This window comes from Bacillus rossius, chromosome 1 (assembly GCF_032445375.1).
Source record: "Bacillus rossius redtenbacheri isolate Brsri chromosome 1, Brsri_v3, whole genome shotgun sequence".
Classification (NCBI taxonomy): Eukaryota; Metazoa; Arthropoda; class Insecta; order Phasmatodea; family Bacillidae; genus Bacillus; species Bacillus rossius.
In genome coordinates this window covers 158,705,758-158,724,529 of record NC_086330.1, presented here as the reverse complement: position 1 = coordinate 158,724,529, position 18,772 = coordinate 158,705,758, and the positions used below count along the sequence as shown (strand labels likewise).

Sequence of the window (18,772 nt, the reverse complement as noted above, 5' to 3'; positions counted from 1 at the left end):
GGAGCCGGGGCGCCCGCCCGGGCTGTGTGCCTGCGGGGAGGGCGTAGAGGCAGTCAGTCACGCCCTGGAGGTTTCCAATACAGGAGCTCTTTGTTGGGAATATAGTGAATACCAACTCGCGGACAATTCGGCGGAAGTCGCTGTTGTATCGTCGGCCCTGAGAAGATCAGTGGAAGCCGATTTTTCAAGTCGATAATGGGAAAGGAACGAGAATATTATAATAATACAAATTTGACAAAAAGTTGCGTGTAAAACGTTACACTACCAAAGCGTTGTGCTCTTATTTATGACAACTTGGTATTGTTCCACGTAGTGAGAACAAAACATGCAACACGCTTTGTTGCTGGTAAGACGAGAGTCGTAGCGCCAAGGTGCCATCCTTAAGGACGTGGTTCAGGTGTATAATACATTTTCTGCCATTGCGATACTTCACTGTTATTCTATTTGAAAACGGGAAAACTTCTATTGCTGCCTATTCGAAGACTTAACTTTGCTATTGCAATTAAAGCTAACGATAATTAGATAAAATAACTTTTAACTCTAAAAATAGGAGCTAGAGTATGAGTCAAAATGCTGTCAATCAGTGTTGTTATGTAACAGATACCTAACATTTTATTCATACATGATAATCAAAATATGTAGTTTCATTGTTTTTCTAAAGTATTATCCCTAAAGTCTCCTACAGATACAATTGGATCATAGTGCTCCATTAATGAGGAAATAATTATTTTCTTTATTTTGGTGAATACATGTGATGGCAAAATTAAAATTTTTAAGTGAAATAAGTATAAATACTGCTAAGAGTAAAATAAGTTTTATGGATTACTTAGATGCTTTGTGCGTTTCCTTTTTTTTCTTAACCTAACTAAAACCAAATGTATTTGGGAGGGTCTGGGTTAGGGAGAGACCTAGGTCCGTCTCAGGCCGAAGCCTATACGCTCTAATCATGCAGGGGTTAGCCATGCAGGAGAGGTCGCATGCATCATGTGCTAGGAGGGAATTGGTCAGCCATGGCCACCATTAAGTGCCATGACAAACTCCCCTCACTGACTACTCTAGACTAACACTAGATAAGGTGGGCCCAGGTGAAGCCTCTATTGACAGAGGGAAAACCCTGGGCTCATTCATGCTGGATGCAAAATTAATGTATTAATTAACAAGCAGGTTGGTTACGGGAACAGAAGGGTTGTTCTGGAAGAAGAGTTGGACAGAGTAAAAAAGCACTACTAAGCGAAGGTGGTGAGCTTGGACTGTTTGGTCCGTGTTCCCGCCATGATGCCAGCCAGCACACATTCTTAAACTAGAAATATCAGTATGAATGTGTACATGTGTATGGGATTATTCTTGGGCGCTTCGCCATTCAAGGTCTCAGGAGACCAAAAAAGTGGAAAATCAGACGATAATTCGAGCCCTGCTGGGCCGAAACACGACAGTATTTTTCGCCTACACGGAAGGACCTACAGGGAGGGCTGCGTCGGTGTTGGGCGTTGTATGTCAATTAGAACCATATTATACTTAATAATACTTAATACTATGAGCTGCCAGCTTAGGATTGCAAGAACTGTGCTTTTTCGCTCCGCGCGCATTGGCCGGCAGTCTGCGCGGCCAATCACGCGCGACTATGGCGGCCGGTGGGCAAGGAGCGATTTCGGCCGCTTATATTTTTGTCTTACGTCCGGATCAAAATTTCCGAGCGATAAAACATGTGGGTTTTAACTATTTACGCATTTATCGTAAAATGTTTCTGGGGTTCGAATGTAAAAGTCTTGCAAAGTTTCCGTGTCCGTTTCACAATGCAAGGCTTCTGTAGGGTAATACATTGGAGCGTCTGTAGCTATTCGAATACATTTATTCTGAATTCGCTGCAGCTTTAATAAATGTGTTTTCGCAGTGGTTGCCCAGACTGGGGCTGCGTACGTAATAATAGGGTGAATCAGTGTTTTGTAGAGCACAGTAAACCGTTCTTTACTGTGCCTCCACATCGCCTGCTCATTACTGGATATAGTGAGCTTAGTCTAACCTCAGCTTGAATTCTCTAGGCATCTATTATCTATATGATGGTGCCAGAGAAGCTTCCTGTCCATGTGGACGCCTAGATATTTTACGACGTCCTTGTGTGGGATTTGTTCGCCAAACAAACGTATTTATGGCCTGTGTTCTACAGGTGGAAGATTTCCGCGAGTAAACACAATAGCTTCGGACATCGTTGTGTTCACTTTGCTAAGCCAGGTCGTACACCATTGCTAGCACACAGCTAATGCATCCGTTTTTTTTCCTAGCCTAATTTAATCTAAGCTAATGCAGTCTGGTAGTGGCTAGGTGAAGTGTGTATGATCTGCTATACAGAAACGTGTCGTTTGCATAGCACATAGCAGCCTAACTTCACTAGGCGGTGTTCGGGGCGTGGCAAATCTCTAGAAGGCTATATATGTTAAATAGAACAGGGCCTAGAATACTGCCCTGTGGTACGCCTGCTCTTATTTGTTTGATGTCAGACATAGTTCTTTAAGTTGATACTGTAAACGTTCTGTCTTCTAGGTAGGACGCGACTAGCTTGGTATAGCAGACCAGGAAATTAGTTTGATATAGTTTGTATAGATTAGCCCCGCGTGATAAACTCTGTCGAAGGCTTTTTCTACGTCTAAAAACGTCGCAACTACATAATCTTTTACGTTGAAGGCGCTTGTTATCTCTTCAGTGAGGCGTATGAGTTGGTGCACTGTCGAGTGATTACTGCGAAAAATCGAATGGCCTAAGTGTACAGGCCTGCCCGATCCGCGGACGAATATTTTCACGTTCTGCGCGCATACTTTTCGTTGGTGATACTGCCGACGAGCGCGGGTTTGAATGGTAGTTTGATGATATGAATTGACAAACTGCTAGACTGTGTGTAATATAGTTACCCAAATAACACTTAAACAACAAAAATGAATTAAATAATAAATAACCATCTCTTTTAAAACTATAACGTGTCAGAACTGAGTGTTATTGTGCAAACAAAGACTAATTTTAGCAAAGATTATTGCACGAAGTAAGGGAGGTAGGGTTATATGAATGGTCAAAATAAGTTTTTATAGCAACTGATCTTGAGAAAATGATTTTTTTGTTTGTGTAGGCCTCAACTTTGACAGCTGAGTAAAGTTTATTTAAACAAAGGCACAGCATTTCAATAAGTGTTTTATTTTTTAATGAATTTCTGAATTATAACCTTGTCACAAATTTTTATGTAGGATACATACAGATGCAAGTTTATTATAAACTGAACTATTAGTATTAATGTTTATACGTTTCATTTAGAAAATAAATTTAGCTCATATTGTTACATGAATTAATATATCTGATACGCTTACTTGCGTTATTAAAATAACTTGCATTAACTTCGGAACAATTGTAACGTGTCCCAAATTTTCGGTTGTAAACGCAAACCAAATATTTTCATTTAATTATATTATTAATTGATGTCATGTTATGTTGATAGAACTAACAAAAAACAGCGAAATATAAATTCAAATTTTTTATATTCGTGCTTTATTGTTTGGCTATTTATTTTGGCAATTTTTCATAGTTTAAGCACTTATGAAAATATTTACATAAAATTCTTATAAATGTTTTTGGAGATTCTTTAATTATGTGTGATGATTCTGCTAATAGTTGTTGAGATAATTGAGGTAGATTACCGGTATTTTACCATTGGTTTTGTATTTTGTATTACGTTAGCTACTTTTAAAATACTTTTAAGTCATTTGGATGGTTGGTCAAGTTTTGTTAGCTTAATTTAAAACATTGTTTAATCGTGTGAATGGCTGGAGGGATAAGGTAATTTAATTTCGAACACTGTTCAATTATTTGAATGATTGGTTGTATACAATATTCATTTAAAATACTGTATATTGGTGTAAATGTTTGGGTAAGTTACGTTAGCCACATTAAAAATACTTAACGGCGTTCTTCGGGATAGGTGTTATTCAAAAAACCATTAAATGTTCTTAATGGAGAACCTTCTCTAGAAAATTAGCATTACTTGAAATAGGGATAACAATCTGCAGGTAGAGAAGTAAAGATTGTGTTAGGTAAGTTCCGGGAAGAGGAGTGGCAGATTTTGCATTTAAAACTGCAGAATAAAAAGTACGAATTTTTGAAAAATTTAAATATTTAAGCTTTGTGAAACGATTAATAACCATGCAACATTTTTAAATAATCAATATTAATATTACAAGAGTGACATATTTTTAATTATATAATCTTGATTTTTGAAATAAATGCTTTTTTTTCGGATGAGGTTGTACTAACCAGCGAAATGATTTTTTTTCCGTATCTAAACTACCGCGTTATTATTTTCCTGCCTAGTATTTTGTTAGTACAATATATAGTACACAATATATAGTGCACAAAATAATTTATTACGGTTGTGGCAAACAACAGTTAACTGGTGTCACTGCTACAAAAGTTTAACATTATTTAGCCAAACTTGTGTTGTGAATGTATTACACTGAAATAAATAATAAAATCACTTCAGGCTATATAAAAAAAGATTGTCAAAATTAAATGATATCGTAGCTTTCGTCCATTCGAAACCTAAATTGGGCGGAGACAAAACAAAATACAGAAAAAAACTTATTTTGTAATAAATGAGGCAATAAAATTAGTTATAGGTATCTAATTTCTTAATTTATTTACTTGAATGGAAATAAATTTGCCATTAGAATCATCATTTGTTGATAACCGCCGTTCTAACAAAATGTAAAACTCAGATTAACGTATATTTCCGTATACATAGCCTACTTTAGCAAAATATCTCCAGAGTGACGTCACAAATTGCTAGCCAGTGAAAGAGAAAGGTGCGCAAAAGGATACATATATAACTTCACGATTATTCACCCGTTATGTTCACAGTTGACAGAACAGAAGAACGAATGAATATCAAGCAATGATTTGTGTAACATTTTCTTAAGTGTTATGAGTACGTAATAAATATTCTCGCAGAAACTGTATGGTGTTATGTAGGCTGAAGTATCTATTTATTCGATTTTTTATTTATTAGAAAACAATTTGATCCGATTTCCGCATAGGTAGTTGAGAAGTGTAATTAGGATAAGAAATTTTAAGCTCAATATTGTGCTAAAACAGATTAAGATAAATTGTAATTGGAACCGAATTAGGGGTTCATATGTAAAAATACAAATGTTTGTTAAGTGACACAATATTTCTGTAAACCTTTGTGTTCTGTACCATTACAAGAAGGAACAACCATATTTCTATACATTTGAGAATAATAACAGTAGTATTACAGAATTATTTTTATTTGGTTTCATATAGAACTTCTATAAGCACTCGAACTATGGTCAATGGACTGGGAATGTTGCGTTTAATGCCGATTATAATTTGTTGTGTTTGTTGCCAGCCAAACTTGTTTAACTATATGATAGAACCTTACACTTAGTACGTGTGGTTTCCAAGTGATGTTATGTTCTCTGGATTATGTAATTACAGTTTCCCTTATACGAATGTACCGAACAAATATAAAGTGTTGTGGTGTATACCACCATTGAAATATAAGAAACCTCTTAGTTAAAACTAGGAAAATAACAAATGCAAGTGACAAGTAGCTCATTTGACATTGAACAAGAGGATCGTTCCAAAGAGAGGTTGCACCCTCCTTCCTGAGCGAGCCTTTTGTGACGTTGCAAGTTGTTTCTTGTTTCATTACAAAGAAAAATTGAAAAAGTAAGCCATAAATTGCACCATTTTAAAACATATTTGCAACATTGCAAATAATTGCTTGAATATCTTTCACACTTGGGGTTGGCTAATGACTAAATTTCGAATAAAATTTTCTATTTACTCATTGATATAACGTTACGTTAACCATGCAAGCACATTTGTTGAAATGCAGCATGTACTTTGTATGGTGTACAATTAACAGCATCTTTCATGTACTTTATTTTAATAATTCTTGGGAATTTTTTTTCCAGAACTAATTGATATGTTCTCGCCCCTTAAATACAGGTAACGAGATGCTGGCCCGTTACCATCACATGCAAGGTCTCAATAGTATATAAACAACATTATTCTAATGTATTGTTATTGTGGTGACTAGCGAATGAATGCAGCAGATTCCAACTCTTCAGAATTGTTTCTAGTAGACGCAGCGTCGCACTGCGTGGCTGCGACTGGTTGATAATCGCTGGCTCCTCTGTGACATTGTGGGCATTGGTGAATCAAGCTTGTCGTGAATGTCAGTGCGCTTGCAAACTGACTCCCCTGCTGCAGCTCATACACCGGTCGTCACTGGATTCTGATGTACTTTGTAATAATTAAGATAGTTTCTGAACCAGAACAGTTGATAAGCTACGGTCCTGAATCAAAAAAGGTAAATTTAAAATGTGTCGTAACTTTATCTTTGAGCCTCATTTAGAAAATGTTAACATACTCACCTTTCATTGTTAGGTACATATTTTTTTACACAATCCCGCATAACCCTGCAAGTTATAAAAATTCTTCCAATGTATGAATTTCCCAATTACATACATATTGATAATGCCGAATGTGGACTTTATATATATACACACATGCATACTTACACATATATGTATAATAATTGAAAGAAAATGTTTGCTTCAATGTCTCCCCTATAAATAATAAATGAATTACCTATATGATTAAATATCCGTGTTCTTAGTGGATATAACTAGGAAAATCTGCATAATTTGTATGTATTTTGGTAGTTATTAAAAAAGTACAATTAAACTTACAATATTATGAATTGTCATACCTCTAATGTTAAATTTTACTCTTGTACAGATAGCACACTGTATCTAAGTAACATAATTAAGATGTCACAGATATAATAATTAATACTTACTAATTTTATACGACAATGTGTTTCCGATTCATTTGACTTCTTGCAAATGGGTTATAAATTAAGTATAACTCCAGAGACGTACCAAATTAGGTTACCTTGAGAAACTCATGACGTCAGCGTGTATGGTTTATGTGTTAGGGAAAATTTATTCAAATACTGTGTATTAAAAAAGTGCATGACATGGTATATTATTGTTTTATTTTGAAACAATTAACCCCAATTATTGCGAACACCATGGTAATATGCTTAAAAAATGTGTGAACTCTGGAGTGTATGAGAAGTTATTTCCAGGCCGGCCGTCGAATCGTCCGGTTTTAGGATCGAGTATAAATGACAGAACTTCGACTATCATCCCTTTTCTACGTGTGTCTAAAGCCAGCCAGGAGCGTGGAGAAACCCCCCTGAAAAGCCTGACTCGAATGACAATTGAAATGTTTTCCTAACTTAAATTAAACTAAGCTAAAGTGTGTGGGAAAGGGGCCAGTTTAAGGTAGGACCTAGGCGTGTCTCAGGGCAAACCCTATACACTAGAATAAATACCAATTATTTAAGTTAAATACAAAGCGCCATATCTTGCGTTTAGGACCTTGTAGTTGGATTTTTATATTTCAGTTTTAAACGGAGAAATAAAATGGTTTTTTCAGGTCCTGTAATGGGCGGGTGAAGCTATTGCCTGCAAGTAAAACAGGGCGCGAGATCTTGTTGCTGTCCGTCGGCATTAAAAGTGTCGGCCCAGACAAAAATTCTGAAAAGTATATTTTGTTAAGAAACGTTACAGCTTTCATTTGGTACATGGATGATATTCGGCCAATACTTGGTATGAGTCCTGGAGTCGTTTTTATAAAATGCAAGTTTTTGAAATATGTACCTTCTTTGACCTTATATATTTTAAAGAATACTATTAATAAATACTATTTTTTTTAGTTAAATACAAAGCGTCATATCTTGCGTTTAGGACCTTGTAGTTGGATTTTTATATTTCAGTTTTAAACGGAGAAATAAAATGGTTTTTTCAGGTCCTGTAATGGGCGGGTAAAGCTATTGCCTGCAAGAAAAACAGGGCACGCGATCTTGTTGCTGTCCGTCGGCATTAAAAGTGTCGGCCCAGACAAAAATTCTGAAAAGTATATTTAGTTAAGAAACGTTACAGCTTTCATTTGGTACATGGCTGGTATTCGGCCAATACTTGGTATGAGTCCTGGAGTCGTTTTAATATAATGCACGTTTTTGAAATATGTATATTTTTTGACCTTATTTAATTTAAAGAATACTATTAATAAATAATATTTATTTAGTTAAATACAAAGCGTCATATCTTGCGTTTAGGGTTTTGTAGTCGGATTTTTATATTGAAGCGCCCGCCGCGCTTCTGTGACGTCATCTCCGTGCCGCAGCCTTCCTTTCCTTCTCCCCTCTTAACCCCTCTCCGCCTCAAGGTGCCAATTTCCCCTTCCCTTTCTTTCCCCCTAGCCTCTCCTCAATTGTAGCGACTGCAACGCCATCTAGCGAATAGTATAAATGAGCGCGTATAACTTTTAATTGTCTATTTCGTGGGTCTCTCTTGGTGGAAGCAGGTCGTCTCTGGCCCGGTCGAGGGGCAGCTCGTCTAGGTAAAATTCTTCAGGAGACGGAGTTAGTGTGTGCACACGATGGCCGTGCGAGTAACGTAAATATTAAATATGCTTGCCAGCCTTGATTTTCATGTAGCCATCCCTTTTGACTATGACCTTCACTTAATTTATTTTTCTTTGTGCTGGAAGCATTTGCTTACTCCCTCCTGCATGTGGTTTTGATTTTAGTTGCTGCGCGACTTGCATGGTCGGCAGTGGACTCTTAACTTATTTCAACGGCATCCAGACCACGCTTTGATTGCTTTGGGTTTAGAAGTAAGCACGTTAAGTGCCCGATGCCGCCCTTGTATTTGTTTTTTCATAAGAGCTTTCAGCTCCGTATGACGTAATTTTACGCATCGTTTTGCCTCGATTTTGCCCTCTTTCTTTTCCTCCCAGCTGTACCCCCGACCGGAGCCATTTGGTTAAGGCATACCCCCCCGTGATCTAGCATTTTTTGTTTGAGCACTTCTCTGTATTACGCTTACCTAGCCTTGGCAGTGAATGTCATCATGACGAGACCCACTGAAAATTGTAGCTGTAACAAACCATGTAACCGATCCCTCGCTTCTCTCTTGGGCTTGCATTTCTGTCCGCGGGACTACGCTCTCTATGAGTAATAGATATTTAATATGTTTTTTTTGAGGAGTGCACAATTAACGTTATATTAGGTGTTGGTTTATTTTGTAGTACATAATTCCTTGCCCCTACACGTGTTTGGACCGCTCGTATAGTCTGTATGTATATTGAGTCAGTTCCTAAAGTTGTTAACAGCAACGTACGTCTTGTGAATCACGTGTGTAATGACATAATGTTCACTATGATTTTGGTCTTCGCTCGCCTCCGGGCCGTAACGTAATGCGTACGCACGTATACTTGAATATTGGTTTCTCTCCTCTCTTATAGTGTGTGGTAACTGAGTTATAATTTCGCACAGAAAATGAGAAAATGTCTATCCCCATTGTCAGAGGCGACTGTTTTATACTGCATGATCCAGGGCATGCCTAGGAAATTCAACTTGTATCGGAGAGAGAGAAAGAATATTAACTTGTTGCTTGTTGCTTGTTGTTTCGTACGACTGTAAGAGATACGCAGTAGTAGTTTGTTTGTTGAATCAGAGTACATTGGGCACAAGGTTCACCCTAGTTTTTTCCATAAGTAAGGACTCAGTAAAGACATAAGGAGTGAAAATCATTGTGAAGGGAATAAACTTAATTAAATGTATGCTAATTTGTATTTGCTACGCACATGCCTCTAGCTGGCATCGAATCCGTTGACAGTGTATGTATATGTGTTAAGTTTGCGAAATTATAACGTTGTTGAGTGCGACTCATGTTCTTTATTTGTATTTATGATTTATCACTTTCTGCTTAACTGTCTTTTCTAGCAAAGACCCCACACACGATTTTCTTGTGCCCCCATACACTTCGCTTGCATGAGTAGGATAATCAGTAGGAGTGTTTGGTGGCGCATGGATGCACCCTGGTGGTATGCTTAACTGGATACCCCCACGCTGCAAAACTGCGCTACTCTGCTGTTTGGGCAGATTATAGTGATAAATCCGTTTGTATTGTTTGTTTCGGTGCACCATGGCCGTCTCCGTGAGCTGGGTTTACCAGTTGCACAAGACCGATTTGGCGCTGCATCTCGAGGAAAATGGTCTGCCCGTGGCGGACACCGATACCGTCGCCGAGATGAGGGCGCGTTTGGTTGACTACCTGCGTAAATCCGCAGGAGCCGCATCTGAAGTCACGACCAGGCAGCCCCCAGCTGATGTGAGTCCTTCCTCGTCCTCATTTAACGTAAAACTTTTTTTTGCCGCCCTTAAAACCATCCCGTTCCTGGGTGGAAGTGATCCCAGGCAGATCTTAGATTTTGTGATTAAGGCTGAGAGCCTGCATAAATTAAATTTAGTTCCACTTGAGGCTTTTCTGAAAGCACTCTTAAGTAAAGTTACGGACATCCATGTACCTCTGTTAAATGAGGCCATTGCTCAGGGTACGAGCTTTGATAAGTTTAAAAAATCACTGGTATGTTCAGTGTGTCCGCCTAGGGTTCTAGATGCCTGTAAGAGGGAGCTAGTGTGGCGCTTCCAAAACCCAGATGAAACCATTATGGAATATGTCACGTCGGTTACCGCGTACGCGGGAGCCTTAGAGCTGGGTACCCCGGAAGAGGAGTTTGTCCAACTTATTTTGGGTAATTTGGCCCCCGTGGTGTGGCAGAACTGCTCGATGCTCGCTCCTCCCACCTCGCTCGCAAGCCTACGGACTTGGGCGGGCGAAGTGGAAAGTCGCCTTGTTTCTCTTGCTAAGTATCAAGCTGAGTTCCCGGCAAAGCGCCCCAGCTCGGTGAAAAATGACTCTCGTTTTGACGGACGTATTTTTACGTCGCAGTCCGCCCCCCCCGTTCTCACTCCCCGTAGCCCGAAACTCCGTGACGTGGCAGACACCTCCACGCCTCGTGCGTTTGACAGCCTGCCTCGCGGCGAGCGTTCTGCCCATTTCACGCCTGGGCCCGAGGCGCGGGCCGCAGCTCGCGCGGCCATGAGTTTACCGCCTGAGGTAACTGCGCCCGTGGGCTCGCGGTCCGCGACCTTGACCCAGTCACGGCAGCTAGTGACCTTGGACACCCGCCGCGGAGCCGGCAGGTGTGCCAATTGTAGCGCCTTTGGACACGTCACGTATGAGTGTACTGTTCCGCGGGTGGAAATAAATCAACGTAGATGTTTTCGGTGTAAGGCAGTGGGACATTATAGGAGCGACTGCACGGGAACTGAGAGACAGCCTCGTGCGGAAAACTAATCTGGACGGGACGGAAAAGAGGTCGTATCCGTCGGCTACTCAAAAAATCCTCTGAACCCACTCATTTACATTTCCTCCCAATTAAAATTCAGAAACATTTATTTCCAGCCTTAGTCGATACCGGTGCTACCCGGTCTGTTATTAGTGAAAAATGTTTCATCACATTAGTGCAGTTGTACCCTCAACTTTCACAACGAGTTGTATCGGATGATTCCGTAAGGAATATCGTTGTCGCTAACGGGCAAGGCATACGCACATGTAAATCTATTATAATTCATTTCAAAATCCATGGATTTTCCTGGAGTTGGCCGTTTGTCGTTGTCCCCGGGATTTTGCCGAATCTAATCCTTGGCTTAGATTTTTTGGGCAAATCACGCTGTCGACTCAGTCCCGCCAACCATGAATTGCAATTTGATTTCGCTCCTGCTGTAAAAATTCGTTTGCGTCATGAGGTCCGCGAACCCATAGTTATGAGTTGCAATGATTCCGATAACGCGATGCGCGATCAAGCCATCGCCGCTCTCGTGCGGGAGTTTCCTGACGTGATAACACGTAAGATCGGCAGATGTGACATCTTGCCTTTTCGTTTTCACGTTACCGACGAAGTGCCCGTTTTTGCCAAATATTTGAAGGTTTCTCCCCCTAAGCTGCAGGCCATGCGCGCCATTATCGACAGATTACTCGCTGCCGGCGTCGTTACCCCTTCGACATCCGAGTTTTGCACCCCTACTTTTTTGGTTGCTAAGAAGGGGGGCTCTGAGTGGCGCCTTGTGCATAACTTTAAACCTCTCAACAAGAAGGTAATTCATCCAGTTTGGCCCATACCGACGGTAGAGAGCGCCTTACAACACTTGGGTAAAGCAAAAATATTTTCCATCATCGACCTCAACGACAGTTACCATCAATGCTTGCTTGATCCCGCCTGTAGAAAATACACTGCCTTTTCAACCCCTTTTGGCCACTACGAATTCAACAGAATTCCGATGGGTGTAAGTTTCGGGAGCGAAGCCATGAGCCGTGTTCTGGACCATGTGCTAAGCGACCTTAAATACAAATTTGTTTTTAACTATATCGACGACATAATTGTATATAGTAATTCACTTTCAGAACATCTTGATCACCTTAAGCAAGTCTTGGCACGTCTGAGAAACGCGCATCTTACTGTTAATCCACATAAAATTTCCTTGGCACAAGACTCAGTAAAATTTTTAGGCTATGTAATTTCAGAAGGGAAACTTCACATGGATCCGGATAAGGTCGCCCCCGTGGCTACTTTTCCGCGTCCAAAGACTTTGAAGGGAATTCAAAAATTTCTCGGCATGCTGGGGTATTATGCGCGTTTTATCCCAGATTTTGCCACGATTTGCGCGCCGTTGAATCGGTTGCGAAAGAAAAACGCTGCTTTTGTTTGGGGTGAGGAACAGGAAACGGCCTTTCAATCCCTAAGAAAATGTTTGTGTTCCGCCCCCGTGTTAATTCTCCCCGACTTCAATAAACGTTTTGCCCTGCAGGTTGATGCTTCCTCAGTAGCCCTTGGAGCTGTCCTCGGACACATGGAGAACGGAAAATTGAGACCAATTGCTTTCGCAAGTCGAACCCTCTCAGAGTCAGAGCGCCGCTTGGGCACCTATGAGAAGGAGGCCCTTGCGTGCCTTTTCGGACTCGAAAAATTCGAGTGTTACTTGGATTGTAGAGAGTTCGACCTGTATACAGACAACCAGGCCTTAAGTTGGCTGTGCAATCATCCCTCGCAGCTCGGGAAGCTTGGGCGTTGGATACTGCGGTTGTCAAAATTCCGATTTGTAATCCATCACCTAAGAGGTGCGGAGAACGTTGTGGCCGACAGTTTATCTAGAATGTTCAACCAGGATGATTTTGAAATTGATAACCCTTCCCCCCCGGATGCGGTTGAGTTTATTTCGGTGTGCAAAATCTTCCCCGAATCCTTCATAAACCTGAAAGCCTGCCAGCAGGATGATCCTGCATGTATTCGAATCCGGAACGATTTGCAATGTGGAATGGCCTTACCCTTTGCCGAGAAGGATGGGTTGTTAGTGTATGCTGGCCCGTCAGGACGAGCTCAGAAAGTTGTCGTCCCTGAAAAACTTAAGGGTATGATTATCACATATTTCCATGCCTCACTTGTGGGTGGGCACATGGGAATAGATAAAACATATCGTAAAATTGCCCAACATTTTTTCTGGCCAGAAATGCGTCAAGACGTGCGCGATTTTGTACGCGCCTGTATTGACTGTCAGCTATCAAAGCCCCCACACAATGCTAAAGTAGGGCTTTACTGTGCCGACGCTCCCGTCGCCCCTTGGCAGGTTCTGCATATTGATATTTTCGGACCGCTGACGCGATCAAAAAAGGGCAACGTATGCTTATTAGTAATTCTAGATATTTTTACTAAATTTGTTGTTTTAACCCCCCTTAAAAACATGAAGGCGTCGTCCATAGTAAAAGTTCTTAAGGAACAGGTGTTTAAAATCTTAGGCCCGCCGTGTATTGTAGTATCAGACAACGCTAAATACTTTCAGTCGAACTTATACAAAAATTTCTTGTTTGAATTTTCTGTAAAGCCGGTGTACAGTTCACCGTATTTTCCACAGGGAAATATGAGTGAGAGAACCAACAAGGTTCTCAAGGGAATTTTCACTTCGTTCTACCGCGCCGACCAGACTCTCTGGGACGCCGATCTTGAACTTTTAAATATTGGTTTGAACGCAGCTCATCACAGTTCTACAGGGCATCCCCCCTCCGTGCCTTTCCTGGGGAGGGAACTTACCTTACCCTTGCTCAACCAGTGGGGGTTGCCTCCTGTCGACTCTAGTTTGTCAAGTGTAGAGTTAGATCGTGTCTTGGAAGACGTTACTAAGAATTTAGCTAAGGCTAGGGAAAACGTGGCACGAAATTATGATGCAAAAAGGGCAGCCCATTCATTCGCTGTTGGCGACGTTGTGCTCTGCCGCTCTTACGTTTTGCCCTCATTAGCGGCTAGCCTAAACGTCAAACTTTTGCCGCCCTATGATGGGCCGTTTTTGATTACTAAGTTTTTAGCAGCTAACACTGTTCAGTTACAGCTAATGAGCAATAAACGTAAGTGGCGTAAGGCACACGTAACACAGCTAAAGCGTTTCATTCAGTGATTTAATGCAACGTTTTGGCGGCTAGTGGAAGCCTTGAGATACTTAAGTTTTTTTTTTTTTTTTTTGGTGTGTGTATTACTACTTTAGGTATGTTTTCTAATTAGATTGTAGAATTGTTAGTAACAGGATATAGTGTTCAGTCGCAGTTCAGTTGATGATTACAGTTTCCTTCAAGCGCGCGCGCCTCCTTTCTACCCCTCCCTTGGGCTGTGCGCGGACAACTCTACGAGAAGCCTGCTACGTCTCTGCTTTGCCGCTGCCCCTCCGCCCCCTACGTCGCCAGCCCTTGACTGCTGCGGGGTGAGGAGACTGTTGGACGGCGTGGAGATCTGGTGACAGACTCTCCGCTGTTCGGACGCCACCGCAGCCGCGGTTCAGCTCTAGAGGTATTCTCGGCCCGCCAGAAGACGTCTGCGGGAAGGATGCTGCAGAGTTCCGATGTCCGCCACTTAGCGCTGAGTGGCTGAGACGAGGAAAAGCGCCGAGCGCTGCCTGAACCCCTTGCAACCTTGTACCGCCAGAATAGGTCACCTGATACGGCGCTTATCGTTTCTCTCTTTCACTTCAGAAAAAAATGGAGGGGGACCTGTCAGCGACACGTCGGACGCGAGTCGCCTGTATTCTACTTGTGCAGCACCAAGGAGATCGCGGTCCCCTGTTGGAGCTGCCACCCGTCGCACCGCTGAAACGAACACGTTGCTGCCCCCCTCCAGCGGCACGATCCGGCTAGTTTCAAGTCATTTCTACATCGTCTGAATCAAGGCGTTCGCAAGATACAAGAAGTTGGCTCATGTCACAAACACTGAACTTCAACACGACTCTAAGCTCGGGCTCACAGGGCAGAAGACTTCGTAAGGGGTGGGGGTTGAAGCGCCCGCCGCGCTTCTGTGACGTCATCTCCGTGCCGCAGCCTTCCTTTCCTTCTCCCCTCTTAACCCCTCTCCGCCTCAAGGTGCCAATTTCCCCTTCCCTTTCTTTCCCCCTAGCCTCTCCTCAATTGTAGCGACTGCAACGCCATCTAGCGAATAGTATAAATGAGCGCGTATAACTTTTAATTGTCTATTTCGTGGGTCTCTCTTGGTGGAAGCAGGTCGTCTCTGGCCCGGTCGAGGGGCAGCTCGTCTAGGTAAAATTCTTCAGGAGACGGAGTTAGTGTGTGCACACGATGGCCGTGCGAGTAACGTAAATATTAAATATGCTTGCCAGCCTTGATTTTCATGTAGCCATCCCTTTTGACTATGACCTTCACTTAATTTATTTTTCTTTGTGCTGGAAGCATTTGCTTACTCCCTCCTGCATGTGGTTTTGATTTTAGTTGCTGCGCGACTTGCATGGTCGGCAGTGGACTCTTAACTTATTTCAACGGCATCCAGACCACGCTTTGATTGCTTTGGGTTTAGAAGTAAGCACGTTAAGTGCCCGATGCCGCCCTTGTATTTGTTTTTTCATAAGAGCTTTCAGCTCCGTATGACGTAATTTTACGCATCGTTTTGCCTCGATTTTGCCCTCTTTCTTTTCCTCCCAGCTGTACCCCCGACCGGAGCCATTTGGTTAAGGCATACCCCCCCGTGATCTAGCATTTTTTATTTGAGCACTTCTCTGTATTACGCTTACCTAGCCTTGGCAGTGAATGTCATCATGACGAGACCCACTGAAAATTGTAGCTGTAACAAACCATGTAACCGATCCCTCGCTTCTCTCTTGGGCTTGCATTTCTGTCCGCGGGACTACGCTCTCTATGAGTAATAGATATTTAATATGTTTTTTTTGAGGAGTGCACAATTAACGTTATATTAGGTGTTGGTTTATTTTGTAGTACATAATTCCTTGCCCCTACACGTGTTTGGACCGCTCGTATAGTCTGTATGTATATTGAGTCAGTTCCTAAAGTTGTTAACAGCAACGTACGTCTTGTGAATCACGTGTGTAATGACATAATGTTCACTATGATTTTGGTCTTCGCTCGCCTCCGGGCCGTAACGTAATGCGTACGCACGTATACTTGAATATTGGTTTCTCTCCTCTCTTATAGTGTGTGGTAACTGAGTTATAATTTCGCACAGAAAATGAGAAAATGTCTATCCCCATTGTCAGAGGCGACTGTTTTATACTGCATGATCCAGGGCATGCCTAGGAAATTCAACTTGTATCGGAGAGAGAGAAAGAATATTAACTTGTTGCTTGTTGCTTGTTGTTTCGTACGACTGTAAGAGATACGCAGTAGTAGTTTGTTTGTTGAATCAGAGTACATTGGGCACAAGGTTCACCCTAGTTTTTTCCATAAGTAAGGACTCAGTAAAGACATAAGGAGTGAAAATCATTGTGAAGGGAATAAACTTCATTAAATGTATGCTAATTTGTATTTGCTACGCACATGCCTCTAGCTGGCATCGAATCCGTTGACAGTGTATGTATATGTGTTAAGTTTGCGAAATTATAACGTTGTTGAGTGCGACTCATGTTCTTTATTTGTATTTATGATTTATCACTTTCTGCTTAACTGTCTTTTCTAGCAAAGACCCCACACACGATTTTCTTGTGCCCCCATACACTTCGCTTGCATGAGTAGGATAATCAGTAGGAGTGTTTGGTGGCGCATGGATGCACCCTGGTGGTATGCTTAACTGGATACCCCCACGCTGCAATATTTCAGTTTTAATCGAAGAAATAAAATGGTTTTTTCAGGGCCTGTAATGGGCGGGTAAATCTATTGCCTACAAGGAATACTGGGCGCGCGATCTTGTTGCTGTCCGTCGGCATTAAAAGTGTCGGCCCAGACAAAAATTATGATTAGTATATTTTGTTAAGAAATTTTACAGCTTTCATTTGTTACATGGCTTATGTTCGGCCAATACTTGGTATGAGTCCTGGAGTCGTTTTTATAAAATGCAAGTTTTTTAAATATGTACCTTTTTTGACCTTATATAATTTTTAGAATACTATTAATAAATATTCTTTTTTTAGTTTAATACAAAGCGTCATGTCTTGCGTTTAGGACCTTGTAGTTGTATTTTTATATTTCAGTTTTAAACGGAGAAATAAAATGGTTTTTTCAGGGCCTGTAATGGGCGGGTAAATCTATTGCCTGCAAAGAAAACTGGGCGCGCGATCTTGTTGCTGTCCGTCGGCATTAAAAGTGTCGGCCCAGACAAAAATTATGATTAGTATATTTTGTTAAGAAATGTTACAGCTTTCATTTGGTACATGGCCTATATTCGGCCAATACTTGGTATGAGTCCTGGAGTCGTTTTTATAAAATGCAAGATTTTGAAATATGTACCTTCTTGACCTTATATAATTTAAGGAATACTATTAATAAATACAATTTTTTTAGTTAATTACAAAGCATCATATCTTGCGTTTAGAACCTTGTAGTTGGATTTTTATATTTCAGTTTTAAACTGAGAAATAAAATGGTTTTTTCAGGTCCTGTAATGGGCGGGTGAAGCTATTGCCTGCAAGTAAAACAGGGCGCAAGATCTTGTTGTCGGCATTAAAAGTGTCGGCCCAGACAAAAATTCTGAAAAGTATATTTAGTTAAGAAACGTTACAGCTTTCATTTGGTACATGGCTGGTATTCGGCCAATACTTGGTATGAGTCCTGGAGTCGTTTTAATATAATGCACGTTTTTGAAATATGTATATTTTTTGACATTATTTAATTTAAAGAATACTATTAATAAATAATATTTATTTAGTTAAATACAAAGCGTCATATCTTGCGTTTAGGACCTTGTAGTTGGATTTTTATGTTTCAGTTTTGAACGGAGAAATAAAATGGTTTTTTCAGGTCCTGTAATGGCCGGGTGAAGCTATTGCCTGCAAGTAAAACAGGGCGCGCGATCTTGTTGCTGTCCGTCGGCATTAAAAGTGTCGGCCCAGACAAAAATTCTGAACAGTATATTTTGTTAAGAAAGGTGACAGCTTTCATTTGGTATATGGCTGATGTTCGGCCAATACTTGGTATGAGTACTGGAGTCGTTTTAATATAATGCAAGTTTTTGAAATATGTACTTTTTTTGAATTTAAATAATTTAAAGAATACTATTAATAAATACTATCTTTTTAGTTAAATACAAAGCGTCATATCTTGCGTTTAGGACCTTGAAGTTGGATTTTTATATTTCAGTTTTAAACGGAGAAATAAAATGGTTTTTTTAGGTCCTGTAATGGCCGGGTGAAGCTATTGACTGCAAGGAAAACAGGGCGCGCGATCTTGTTGCTGTCCGTCGGCATTAAAAGTGTCGGCCCAGACAAAAATTATGATTAGTATATTTTGTTAAGAAATGTTATAGCTTTCATTTGGTACATGGCTGATATTCGGCCAATACTTGGTATGAGTCCTGG

The 18,772-nt window shown here is 40.9% G+C and overlaps 1 protein-coding gene and 1 long non-coding RNA gene across 2 annotated transcripts; both read left to right on the top strand.

The window, feature by feature from the left end:
* The first annotated feature begins 3,765 nt into the window (after positions 1 to 3,765).
* LOC134546343 (uncharacterized) lies at positions 3,766 to 7,048 on the top strand. Its single transcript, XR_010079139.1, has 2 exons — positions 3,766 to 5,000; positions 6,141 to 7,048. It is a non-coding gene; the product is annotated as an uncharacterized LOC134546343 (long non-coding RNA).
* Positions 7,049 to 10,022: 2,974 nt separating this feature from the next.
* Positions 10,023 to 14,728, top strand: LOC134546342 (uncharacterized). Its single transcript, XM_063389117.1, has 2 exons — positions 10,023 to 10,247; positions 14,590 to 14,728. Exons 1-2 carry the CDS (start codon positions 10,062 to 10,064, stop codon positions 14,713 to 14,715), a joined length of 312 nt encoding a protein of 103 aa, XP_063245187.1. The 5' UTR covers positions 10,023 to 10,061; the 3' UTR covers positions 14,716 to 14,728.
* Positions 14,729 to 18,772: the final 4,044 nt, after the last annotated feature.

Coding starts and splice junctions, on each gene's coding strand:
- LOC134546342 (XM_063389117.1), top strand. CDS start 10,062: ATGGCCGTCTCCGTGAGCTGGGTTTACCAGTTGCACAAGACCGATTTG. Junction 10,248..14,589: donor CCAGGCAGCCCCCAGCTGAT/GTGAGTCCTTCC, acceptor TGATGATTACAG/TTTCCTTCAAGCGCGCGCGC.